We start from the raw sequence: 13,691 nt of genomic DNA, 5'->3' as shown, positions 1-13,691 counted from the left end.
CCAAAATGTACCATTTCTGAAACCGTCATCCTCACTGTCATCTCCCATGTGTTCTGAAGCCGTCAGGAAATCTTCCTCGATGGATGAAACTGAACGATTGGTATCATCATCAACGCGTTGTCTTATTTGCCCTTGATGAAGCTGTCTTTCTTTTCCCCACTGGAAACCTGCAAGGAACCTGTTGATCTCAAAGATGATGCTGCTTGGTTGGATGAAGCGTCTCTGTCCAGAATGATGAAGAAGGCACACACCCGTACTTCTCTGCTGCTGTTGAGGACCAGAAGAAAATAAATAAAATATACTGTATCATTTTAAAGTTTTTTATTTTTTTTTTGCAGACAAATGTTTTTTTTCTGTCTTTTTAAAATTTTTTTTACCAACAGCAGATTGGTGTGAGGAGCCTTCAAAATAAGGCTCCCCGTCCTGATCAAAGCTGCATTTTAGACACGTCACACCAGGAAGCACTGACAGCTCTGGCAAAGACTGAAGTGACAGCTGAAGCTGTCAACAAGGTAAGATAGTTGGTGCTTTACTGGAAAAATAGATGGAAAAATAAAAAAAACAAACCTATCTAAAATATGACAATACACTGTCTGCCACTACGGTAATTGGTCAAGAGTAGTGAATGTACAATTGTAAAATTTCACTGACAGAATGTTTCAAGATTCAATTCTCTCTGTTCTCAAAATCAATCACTTGTAAGATCACAGAAACACCCAAAGTCACCTGAGAATGAGCTGTTGGGCATGTTTGGCAAGTGTCGGATCCCTCAAGGCCATTGAGGAAGAGGATTTCATTTTCTTTGGGCTGGTGAGCAGTTAATAATTCAACGAGCTTGGGCAGGTCTGGAGACACCAGTGCCAGTTTCTGTGGAGACAAGCATGCAACATGGGTACTCAGTATTACCATTGCATTGGCTCTTAATTAGTAACCCCCGGGATGACAGCAGAACACTGATTGCTTGCTACGCCCACCGGGATTAGGTACCAAATATACACATCATACAAACAAATCGACCATGATCATGACCTTACATCCGTAGCAACCATGCGAGTGTTATGTGTATCTAACGTGGGATTTAAACTACTTTTATTTAAGTATAACTACATATGAGTATAAGTACGAGAGTAGGAAAAGAAAACATTTTTACTCACCTTAATGTTTCCATCATCTCGACAATCTGTTTTTTGAGGGTCAAGATTCACAAAACACATCTGGAAAGGAGACAAGATAAGAAATATTTATTTGTTTACATTGTTTGCTCATGCATATGCCAGCATTTGTCCATTCATCAGATTCCAAGTGTCACATTGAACTTCCTCTATTACAGGATGCTGGAGTCTGTTAAGATCATGTTGATCTTAAGGCACAGCAAAAGACTTGGGACCTCGTATTTTCTGGTATCTTATGAACAAACTGGACTGTTTATTAACACAAGGTACACACAGCCCAGCTTGTCCATACTAACATGTTAGGTGGGACATACCACACAATTATTCAGCAACATTTACTCAAGTAACATTTTTAGGGTAAAGTGTACCTGCCAGAGTAGTTTCGATGCAACATCACCTTTTAGTTTGACAAGATGTACTTGATATGTTAAGAAGAAATTGTAGTTTTACGCAATAACATTGAGCTGCATTCCGTTTGCCACTTTTAAGGTGATCTATATTAATTTATTGCATGTCTGATTGATTTTATTTGATTTTTTTTTTGGTGGGAGGGGTGATTGGAAGGGCGGCAAACAGTACTGTGTGACATCAGAGCCATTGGCAAAAAGAGCTCATTTGAGTGAACCTGGTTTGTTAAAAATAGATCTGTAGGAACGGTAACTGTGTGTGGCTGTCAGCATCCCAGTGCACCATTTCACTAATTAATTTGCCGTTGTAAACAAGACGGATGCCTTTTACCAGTCTAAATGGGGCATGTGCCCTTAGAAACCATGACTATGCATGGTCTCACAAAAAAAAAAAAAAAATGCTTCTCAGCCATGTAATGTGTTGACTAGGGAACTTGTGAAAATAATTGACAAGACATTCTTTAGAATATGTTATTGTATTTGATGCATGAGGACAAGTGACAAGTAAGAAATGTTGCTTGTGGTGATTGTTTCAGTTAAAAAAATTATATTGACAATGATTGAATGGATAGTTTTCTCTGTAATTTTGGGTGTTTAATTATCTTTATGGTCCTAAAATTGTAACTTATTACAGGAGTAGGCAACTAAAAGAGGATTACAAAATATAATGAGTATCTCTTATACTACTGTGTTGCTGCCAAAATGTAATATATTACTGCTACTTTGTAACGGGTCACCCCCAACACTGATTGACCTACAAACAAGAATACATTAAACAAAAAAATTATTGTCACATTTTGCTGTTAAGTCAAGATAGAATCGACCTACCTGAGAACCAAAACAAAAAAGACACAATCCTGTCATCATACGCCATCCTTTGTAACAAGCCCCTTCCACCGTCCTCTAAGACCCCTTTTACATAGCCTAGCTTTTTTCCGTCTTATTTTGGCCTTGTGTAGTAGTGCCTGAACTGAAACTGAGGCAGGATGGAGCTTTGGTCAAAGGGAATGCTGGAATCATAGGACAGTGGTGTCAAGTTTGACACGTACCAATTATATCAAAGGACCTACTGCAGGGGTGGGCAAACGTTTTGATTGGTGGCCACAATGGGTTTGAAAATTTGACAGAGGGGCCGGACCAGGAGCAGATGGATGGAATGTTTTGGTAACCTCACCACATCGGAGAAAAAAAATACATTTAATTTTAAATGAAAGTGAACAAAAGCTTAACAACAATATATATGTCTTTGAAAAACCTCAGTATTTAGAAAATAAAACATTAACAAGGTTTATTCACTTAATTTTTTTCAAGTTTGGCGGGCCGGATTAAAACGTTTAACGGGCCGCATGTGGCCCCCGAGCCGTAGTTTGCCCACCCCTGACCTACTCTATTAACAATTGGTGCTATATGGAAATGATTTTATAAGCCACAACAGATGCTGGCACAAATATCATCAACACATCTATCTGATTGTAGGCTGCCAAGTTAATGCCACCCCTTACGCGACTGCCAGTTTTTTGTCACAGAACATACAGGATTATACTTTTTTGCAAAGTGATTTAAGTAAAAAAAAAAAGACCAACTGTCATGGCTGACAAAGGGGCTGTAAGGCATTGCTCCCTTCATTCATTTCCTTCTCTCCCTTTCTGTCACATTTGCTACATCTTTTATTTCCTATCTCACCCACCTTTGTCTCTAGCTGCATCCTTAATGCTCTATGATGGAGTCCTCACGTCAGCGTGGGGAGCCTGGGACTGTTCACAAGGCTGCGGTTTCAATCTCCAGCTCACAGCCACTGATCTAAGTTGGCATAGTCAAGTACCTGCATGGCTAAATGGATGATGCAGAGCTCCAGTTGCAGTGGAGGAGGAATTGGATGGGAGGGGGCTCCCACTTGAGCTTGTATGCGCAACATGAATCAATTGGGAGAGAGGGGAGAGTGTCATTTTTGTGTCGCAGTCACGACATTTCTATATATGTCTAACATCGAAGTGCTGCCATTCGAGTCAAACTTGCAGAGAAGTGACTCATGGAGTCTTTCCAATGCAAAACACGCACAGGTGGAACTCTGCTGTCTCTCGTTTACTTCAACCATCACCTGCACCACCTGCTGCAACCTCGTCCTCTTCGTTAAATGTACCAAAAATAGACATATAGTTTCAAATAATTGCGGCTTGACACATCACCAGTTTTGAGAAGATTTGCGTTCAACTTTTCACAATGCGATATTTCCTGCCTCACAGCTGGGATGCTTAAATGCATTTCAAAAATGTTTTCACTCAAATTAAGCGGTGCTAGACTGAACAAGAAAGTCAAATATGTTATTTGACTCATGTGGCCTTTTCATTTTTTTAACAGAGTGAAATTGATGTGAAGAATATAGAGGACGATCATTTGAATCAGGAGTGTTGGAAGAGGCAGTTTCAGAAGCTGATAAAAATAGCAACAACTAAAAACAGCCCAAAAATAACTGAATTGATCAGCAAATCAATTGATCACCTTGCTCTATATAAAGAGTTTTTTTTTGTTTCCTTACACGTTGCTAGTGCTAAGAAACACATTCAGTCTACGTTACGAATCATCCATCATTTCTCTCTCTCTCTCTCTCTCTCTCTATATATATATATATATATATATATATATATATATATATATACGTTCCCTCATTAGGGTCGATGGTGAGTTAGAGTTTATCCCAATTGAGTTTTGGGGAATTCTGGAGGATAGTTCCAACTTTGTACAATTTTTCCAGTTATCGATTAACTTAATATGAATGTTTTGGAATGTGGGAGTAGGTAGATTACACATAGAAAACCCAGACAAGCTTGAGAAGAACATACAAATTCCACACAGGAAGTCCAGAGCCTTGATTCGAACCCTGGTATTGTACGGGTGGACAAAATTGTTGGTACCCCTTTGTGAAAGGAAGATAAACTCAAAGGTGACAGGAATTGCTTGAAGCTTTCAAATCAAATTCTTAATAAAAACGTAAAGAAAATGAACCAATGAAAACCAGACATTTTTAAATTGTGGTTCAGAAATATTTTTAAAAACAAACTCATGAAACATCCCTGGACAAAAATGACGCTACACTTAATATTCTGTTGTACAATTGGCAAGCAGCAATTTTGTTAACTTTCAATGAGACATCTGCACCTATTGTGGTCCACTCTTTATCAGGTTTTTCACGATGACATTTTTGCAGCTCCTTCCACAGATATCCAATGAAATTTATGCCAAGGCTCATCGAAGGCCACTTCAGAATAATCTAGTAGCCATTCTCTGTGTTTTGGATCAATATCCTGCAAACCCCACGACCAAGATTTCTGACACTGGGCAGCATATTTCTTTCAAGAATCCCTTGACAATCTTGAGATTTCATTGTGCCCAAGCCTTCAACACTCTCTGTGCCAGATGCATCAAAGCAGCACCAGAACATAATACAGCCTACTCCGTGTTTCGCACTGTGTTTTACTTTTTATGCTTCATTTTAACATCTGTGAACATAGAGCTGATGTGCCTTGACAAAAAGTTGCAGTTTTGTCTGTCCGTCTCATTGGATATTCCCCCAGAAGCTTTGTGGGTTGTCAGCATGCCGTTTGGCAAATTCCAGTCTCTCTGTTTTTATGATTTATTTTCAACAGTGTGGTCCTCCTTGTTCATCTCCCATGAAGTCCACTTTGGCTCTAACAGCAGCGGATTATGCGATCTAACAATGATGTACCTTGACCTTGGAGTTCCCCTTCAATTTCTTTGGAGATTGTTCTGGGTTCTTTTGTTACCATTCCTAATATCTGCCTCTTCATTTTGTCATCAAATCTCTTCCTGCGGCCACGTTAAGAGAGACTGACTACGGTACTGAGGATGTTACATTTCAGAATATGTGAAACTTCAGTCACGGGAACATCAAGCTGCTTGGAAATGCCCTTATAGCCTTTACCTTTAACGTACTTTAGAACTTTGTTTCTAATCCCCATTTGGAAAATTCTCTCCTTCGCTTCCCCTGGTGCACAGCACAGCGACTACTTATCACACTTTAAATAGGCCAACTGACTTATTTCAAGTTTGAAAACACCTGTGATGCTAATTAGTGGCCATACCGTCGTTGAACATGTCCCAGTAGTCAAAAATATTTCCTCAGGGTACCTTCACTGTTGTCCAGGCCTGTTAAACACGTTTTTTGTTTTTTTTAAATAATTCGTCTGAACCACAGTACAAAAGCAATCTGATTTTCACAGTTCACAATTCATGTTATTAATTTTTTTTTTTTAATTAACAGCGGGGTACCGATAATTTTGCCCACATGTGTTAATCTAACAGAAGAAAAAAAAAAACCCTGAGGTTAAAAGGTCAAACTGCAAGACGTTTTGCCAGCACTTGAGTTTGATTTGATTTGAAAGCTTTACGGATGTTGCATGCAACCATCGCTCCTGAAGCTGTTATATTAATGCATAATGTATGTGCAAGCAGCAGCAGCAGACATTAGGAGCCTCTGTTGGCACATGTAGTAATTGTAAGAGACGTTTGTGCGCAGCACAAAAAGGAGTATTGTTTAGAGGGAAAGAACAGATGGTGACTAGTGTAAAAAAATTGAGTTATGCTGTAAGGTGGAAGGCAAAATGTTTTGAACAATCTTGCAGTTGCAAATCAATGCCAGCGTTCTCTCTAAGAACTAAAACAAACACTCAAAAAGAAAGGTCACCACTTGTCTCCTTTGTTTTAGGATTCCTCCTCGAACTGCGAGGGCCGGATTTTAGTGCCGTAAAATGTTACGCACCTTTTTCAAATGATCTCACCTGCTCACTCTATGTGCAATATTTGCCTGCCACTCTACCCCTTAGTCTCTTACCACAATACATTTAAAGCAGCTATATTTCGGGAAATATTTACATAGTTCTGCTTTAATATGAACACATTATTCTGCCTGTCATAACCCCATCACCTCAGTGGAAAAGAATGGCGGTGAATAATTCATGATTGACTTTGTGGGGAAGGAGTGAGGGTATATTTGACCTCATCAAACACTGAGGGCCCAAGGCAGTTGATAAGAGGAGTCAAGGGAGACGCTCTGATTCTATCAGTTTGACACCAGACGTACCAGACAAGAACAAGGATATTTTTGTCAGACTGTCTCTAATTTAAGAAGTCACCATGTTGTTGTGTATGCAGTTGCCGTGGATGGAAGTAGTCCACTAGTAAAGTGAAATACTTCTTCTGTATGACATAAAACCGTTGGATGATGGTTGATTGTAAATTACAAAGTTTAAGTTCGCAAATGTGTGGGATATTACCCCCTGCATCAGCTCATAAACAGTTACACTAAGGTTGGGCAACAAATCAACAAAAATATGGATCGCCATAGACACGTGATCAAAATCAAAAGAAGCCACATTCAATCACATTTTCAAGTTAGACATGACTTGTTAAAAAAAGATGAACCGCACCAGTGGTTAACCATCCCGATTCCCAACTATTGTGACCAGAACTTGGGTTGAACAATTTTCAAACATAATCTAAATGCGTTTACTTTACTTTAATTGACACTAGCAATGAATTAATCTGTACTACGCTAAACAATATCAGATTTATTACACACATTTCGGTTTTGTAGGTTAGCCTTACGCTACAATAAAAGCAACTGAAACATGAATTAATATGAAAGGGAGTTTCGACTTCAAGTAAAGTTATTAACTAACCAAACACTTTGACTTGCCACTTTTTAATTGTTCTCTAGGGCAGTTCTCAAAAGTCTACCAAATACGTGTGGAATAAACATCCATCCATCCATCTTCTGTACTGCTTCTCCTCACTAGGCCCGCGGGGGGTGCTGGAGCCTATCCCAGCTATCTTCGGGCAGTAGGCTGGGGAAACCCTGAACTGGTTGCCAGCCAATCGCAGGGCACACAGAGACGAACAACCATCTACACTCACACTTATACCTAGGTGCAATTTAGAGTGTTCAATCAGCCTGCCATGTATGTTTTTGGAATGTGGGAGAAAACCGGAGTACCCGGAGGAAACCCATGCAAGCGCGGGGAGAAACTGCAAAATCCACACAGGATGGCCGGAGCCGGGATCAAACCCACGCCCGATGCTGTCTCTCACTGTGAGGCCAACGTGCTAACCAGTCGGCCACAGTGCCGCATTGGAATAAACAAAATAAGTAATTCATAAACTTGATTACAAGAATAATGTTCATACATCCGTGGCTTTATCACAAACTTTTCATGTGGACTGCAATTCTTAAGCACTGAATTTATCGAGACACTAAACAAATAAACAAAGGTTTGCGTGACGGAAGGACCTCTCAGTCTATCACTGAAAAACATTTAGCACATCATTTACCATTTTAATCAAAGTGGTTTGTTCATCGGTTGGCCTATGACCTTTGACTTATTTTTTTATTTCATTTTATTTACAGATTGACGATTGATGAACTGGCAGAGTGGAAGCGGTGAAGTTTACTGACGGAAGTGATCACGAAACCACAATTAAAATAACATGACAAACTCATGACTGACTGACCTCTGATAAATGACGAACCGGCAACATTTGGTATAGTGCAAATGCATGCATGCAAATAAACATACATTACAACATACACTACAGCTTGTACTACCACAACAAAAGGAGACCTGAAAAGTAAAATTATGGGTCGGAAACCTTGGGACAATTTACAATAGAAACGTGAAAAAAACCCCGCAACTTACTAAATTGAATGGGAAGCCATTTGGGCCAATACTCAAGTAATTGAGCCTTCAATAAGCCTGAATGCTGCACAGAATTTTACATGACGCATGTGTGCACCGTATGTGTGTCAGACCACAGCAGCTGAGGAAAACACAGACTGCTTCTTATTGTCCTGGCATATTTACACATAAATCCCATTTTGCGTAAAATCTTATTCGCATACACAGTGACCAGCTGCCAGTTTCCTTTCATCACATGCCCACAAATAAAGCTTATGTTCTCATACGACAATTTATGCACTGACTTGGTCAATATACAAAAGCATTAGGAACCATTTCAGTCTCATTTGACAATCAAAGATTTGGCGTGCTTTCTGTGTGTCTCTCTCTCTCTCTTTCTCTCTCTCTGTCTCTCTCTCACTCTCTCTCTCTCTCTGTCATCTATCCTCCCACACACAGCTGCTGCTCTTCTTTCTGTCTTGCTTTTGCTTTTACTGTGACTCCTGTTTAGTTTCACATTGACTGCTGTATTTACTGTGGATTTGTAATTTGCATGCTCTTCTTTTGCCAGCTCAAATATAAACCTATAAACAAGTACTGCAGGTATTGGCAGTTTGTGCAAACAATTAGAGAAGAGGAGAGCACAACGTCTGACTTTAGTTTTTTATTTTTATTTTTTAGACATACTTATTTTTGGGCTCCAACAGTCACAGCCAATTTTCTTTGCTTCCTTCGTCTTCCTGCATTTACGAGCTACATTCTTAGCGTCCTAGATTTGAAAATCTGAGTTAAAATGTCATTCTCGATCAATGTGAAGATCGACAGTTTATTTTTTTAAAAAACAATCAAAAATACATAAAGTGTCTTTCCAGGTGATCATTAGTGCACATCATGTTTTAACAATGTACAAATATTTTTTACATGTCAAAGAGCCACCATTGCATATTTTTAATTTATTATTGTATTGATTATTCCAATCAATTAATCAAATAATAGGATAAAATGTTATTTAGCATTTTAGTCTACTCCAAAAAGTATTTACATGTTTGAAATTAGCGTTGTAAGCGACAGAAAATATACAATGCATGCGTCACAAGAAAGCCAGTGGCATGTGTGTGCCCTTGTTCTTTTTTATGTAAATTTCAGGAAATGTTGTTTGAGATTTGTAGCGTGCAGCTCTGTACTTGATTAATACATAAATTCCTAAGCCTTGGACGAGCGGTTCGATGGCTTGTCCGGTTGAGCGATCACAGCATGAACTTGTGCAATCTGTTTGCTGAGTCACAACTGCCAACACACAAACAGCGGTGGATACACACGTACAGGACATAGAGTATACAGCACAATAAAGCATTTGAATAGAACAACGGTAAAAGTGATGATTACTGATTACTTTATTTAGTGATAACTATGTTGTGCATCTTGGGTAAAAGATACAATGTTTTTTGAAAGCCGATCGTTGGATGATAATCAAAATTTGCATGTGCGACGCATGGTCTGAGGAGGTTGTGACTATGTTTGCAGAGTACGCTCATATTGCGGTACGAACATTATTAGTAAGAATCACAGATTAGCTTGTTAAAAGCGCGTAAACAGAATTTCAGCACACATTCGGGTTTGTTAGTAAATGAGACACAGTGCGTAGCACCTCAAAGTCACTTGCAATTATTGTCAGTAATTTGCTATGCTTAAGAAAAATACAACATCGATAAGCTTTTAATCTCCCAGCTCTCCCATATATGCATAACACATGCATAATTAGGCCCATTAAACCATTAGATGAGTGTTGGAGTATCTTCAGTGCAATAATATTCATTGTCACTGAAGGATTGTGCTTCTAGAGGCTTGATAACTTTGAATTCCTTTGAAGATACCAATTCTCAAATCGTCCATATGAATGTCCAACTAGGTCCATGCACTTTTTCCAGAGAAAAAAATATAATTATTACACAACGGCAAAGGAAAGTGCTTGCAGCAGGTTATGCACAGACCGAGAGTGGTGGGTGTAAACTGGGGTTTAGGTGTTAGAAATGCTCTGTTTTCACATTTGAAGATGTGCTAAAACGTTTCCTCATGCAGTTGTCAAAATGTTTTCCATTTTATATGTAATCATGATTTTTTTCCAAATGGAAAATGCATTTATTTGTGCTTGATTATTATCATGATGATAAGATTCATTCAGTGGTGTAATTGCACTCTATCATGCTAAACAGCCTTGGGCAAACAACGGCCCGTGGGCCACATGCGGCCCGTTAGACGTTTTAATTCGGCCCGCCGAACTTGAACAAAATTAAATGAATAAACCTTGTTAATGTTTTATTTTCTAAATATAGTGGTTTTTCAAAGACATATATTGTAGTCATGCTTTTGTTCACTTTCATTTAAAATTAAATGTATTTTTTTTCTCCAATGAGGTGAGGTTACCAAAACACTCCATCCCTCTGCTCCTGGTCCGGCCCCTCTGTCAAATTTTAGAACCCATTGTGGCCCACCAATCAAAAAGGTTGCCCACCCTGGACTAAGAGGTATGACGTGGCAACAGAAACTTGACCTTGGTAAGATGCAGCAAACTCTAGTTGTAGATCACTGACAAGAAAACAGTTGAACGTTTAGGGTCTAATTTCCTAAAATTCCAAATAGCAATCTAGGACTGAATGAATTATTGTCTTGTGACCGAAATTGCAATCTCAGATAACGCGATTCCAAAGCTGCGTATTTTTTTTATTTATTTATTTATTTTTAAGGACTCTTGTTCCCCACGCTCGAGAAGCAGGTCACACTAACCAGAGCCGTACTAATTTAAAATAAGCGGCGCGCTGTCGCCTGTAGTTCCGGTAGTAATTTATTTTGCTGCAGCTTGAATGCCTGGTGCCAAGCTATCTTGCGCTGCAACAGTACAGACTCGATTTGTACTTTATGCAGGGTGGTGCACAGCAGCAATGAGCTAGGTGATGCGGATCATCTCCTCCGTGGTGATAAATAAACTACCCCATTAGCAAGTAGTGTTTTTGCCGAGGAAGCAAATGAGGAGTCGCTAAGCGTAATAATTGCTAAAGTGAAATACAGTCGGGAAATACCCAAAATAAATGCTTAGGTGTACAGTTGACTATTAACAGAAGTTTGACTAGAACTGCATCGGGGCAGAGAGCCAGCTGCAATGAACAGAAATGTTGTATTTCAATCAATCGTATCAAGACATAAAATAAGATGACGGCTACATTAGCAATTTAGCAGACGCCCTAAGACCAGAACATGTAAACAGCTGATGTTATCATGATAAACTTGATGTCAAACTTCATTTCAATAATTATAATCTCATCAATAATACTTGCACGAGTTTGCAAAACAGAGTGCTGAGTTTTGAGATCTACACAAAATAATTTTGCATTGCTAAGGGACATCTCCTGATCATTTTATTTGTGGTAGTTCAATTTTTTTTTACACTATCACTGTATTACATGCTGGTTTGCTCCCGCCTTTCAAAGCAAATAAGACACATTGTCAACCAATGTAATTTGTCTCAAGTATATTGTGTGTCTGTGTATGTGCTAAACTCGTTATATTATACTTTTATTATATTCCTCCCAGAATGTGCAAAATGAAAAAAAAAACATTTGAGAGATGCAATCATACGTCTGGTTTCACATTTGTTTGGGTGAGTTGCCCATTTTGCAAGTGCAAACATAGTAAATCAGCCACTTTATATTCGAATGAGTTCAAATTATTTTTTTGTTTCTGTACAGGAAATGTTTTTGTATTGTAACAGTTCTACAAGTGTTAAAATAAATTAGCCAAAGGGTTTTAATATAGACAATGTATCATTTAATGTCTGCATTGTGAAATTTGTGGTGATGTTAATTGTTTTTTTTTGTAAAGGACTTAATTGAAGGCAAACTATGGGCTGATATTGGTGCCACAATAAACAGAATCTGAATATTATCAATTTGAATGTGAATTGCTTGACTTGAATATTTGAATTGAAAACTGAATTATTGAATTACATAAATTGTATATTTATTATTTAATTTGAATCTGAATGTTTCCATTTACAATTTATGTAATTCAATAATCCAGTTTTCATTTCAAATATTCAAGTTAAGCAATTCACATTCAAATCGATAATATTCAGATTCAGTTCCTAGTGGCACAAATATCAGCCCATAGCAAACTTTCATTGAAGATAAGAAATTCTAATTTATAGCAGCACAAAGGTAACAATTACCATGATAGTAACCTGTTCCATAGAACCGCTTTTTTCATTCAATAAAGGGAGTGAGTGTGTTTTGTAGCAGCAAATGAAACTAGGGTATGCTCTTGTTTTCATCTCATGGCAGAGATGTGATTCATCATTTCATTGCGTGTGAGGAATTCTGTGGACTGAATTATTGTTGTTTAATTAGGTCGTGAACAATTTAGGAAACTGCCTCAACTATCAGGATGCGACTGATTTAGTCATAACTAATATTTAGTCGAAAAAACAACAACTCACTTGAGACCTTGATGAATACAAGTGGTATCGAAAATGGACGGATCTCAAACGTTTCATCAAGGAACCTGTTTTTCACCTAATCTTACTAGACTGGCCTGTTTCGTAACAAAAGCGCAGTGATTTAATCGGGTCATAACCCGGCTTATTCTGTACAACTGTGCTTAGCACGAGGACAGACGTTAAGAGTGAGGTTACAGGCAAAGATGAGCATGTTTAAAATAACAAAGTTTATCTTCCTGTCGTAAGTCAACGCTGCAGCTGTGGCTGATGGCATATTTATTCTGCTCTCTGGGCAGGGAGAGGATACGTCACAATGTGGAGACATGCTTGAATGTAATGACAAATGGATTGTTCTCCTCTGGCTTCCAAGCAGGAGGCCAATGGATGTGAGTAATGGATTGTTAGGATAGAAAATTCAGCCAACAGCAAGAATTTCATAAACAAGGAAGTCCAAAATGCACTTTTTGTTTGGTGGCTAACCAAATGCCATAACCTAATCATTGGAATCATAATTTAGATGAGTTGCAATTACAGGAGTTATTAAGTTCGCTTTCTATCTACCAAAGACTAAAATATACCACTGTCAAAATTCTTATGATGTTGAGATGAGATTCAGTGCAGTAAAACATGAGTGACTGATTAAAGGTGACAACCTCCTGTGGTCAGCAGTGGGTGAGGGAAAAGCAGAGGATGGGATTGCTTTCATATTTTATTAAGATCATATATATATATATGTGTTTTAGGAATGTGGGAGGAAACCAGAGTACCTGGAGGAAACCCACACAGGCACGGGGAGAACTCCACATAAGAAAGCTGATCCCACGACCGCTGCAAAGTTTGGCCATCCTGCTAACCAGTCGGCCACCTACCTTATCTATGGCATATAGTGGCACACATCTCGGGCTGTACCCCGCCTACTGCCCAACGACAGCTG

At 38.7% G+C, this 13,691-nt stretch overlaps 1 protein-coding gene across 5 annotated transcripts in view; it reads right to left on the bottom strand.

Annotated features, from left to right (window-relative positions):
- sphkap (SPHK1 interactor, AKAP domain containing) overlaps nucleotides 1–13,691 on the bottom strand; it is an 89,288-nt gene that overhangs the window by 10,108 nt on the left and 65,489 nt on the right. For 3 of the 5 annotated variants that reach the window (XM_088300542.1, XM_088300547.1, XM_088300545.1), the window contains 3 exons: nucleotides 1,155–1,214; nucleotides 727–867; nucleotides 12–267 (listed from right to left, as the gene is read on the bottom strand). In XM_088300542.1, coding sequence (XP_088156668.1) covers nucleotides 12–267; nucleotides 727–867; nucleotides 1,155–1,214 — 457 coding nt within the window. The remainder of the gene's footprint in view (nucleotides 1–11; nucleotides 268–726; nucleotides 868–1,154; nucleotides 1,215–13,691) is intronic. The other 2 variants (XM_088300544.1, XM_088300546.1) reach the window with 1 other exon arrangement.

The sequence above is a fragment of the Idiotropiscis lumnitzeri genome, chromosome 7 (assembly GCF_059441095.1).
Source record: "Idiotropiscis lumnitzeri isolate Australia: NSW breed Sydney's pygmy pipehorse chromosome 7, RoL_Ilum_1.0, whole genome shotgun sequence".
Lineage (NCBI taxonomy): Eukaryota > Metazoa > Chordata > Actinopteri > Syngnathiformes > Syngnathidae > Idiotropiscis > Idiotropiscis lumnitzeri.
This window is presented reverse-complemented; position numbering and strand designations above follow the sequence as displayed.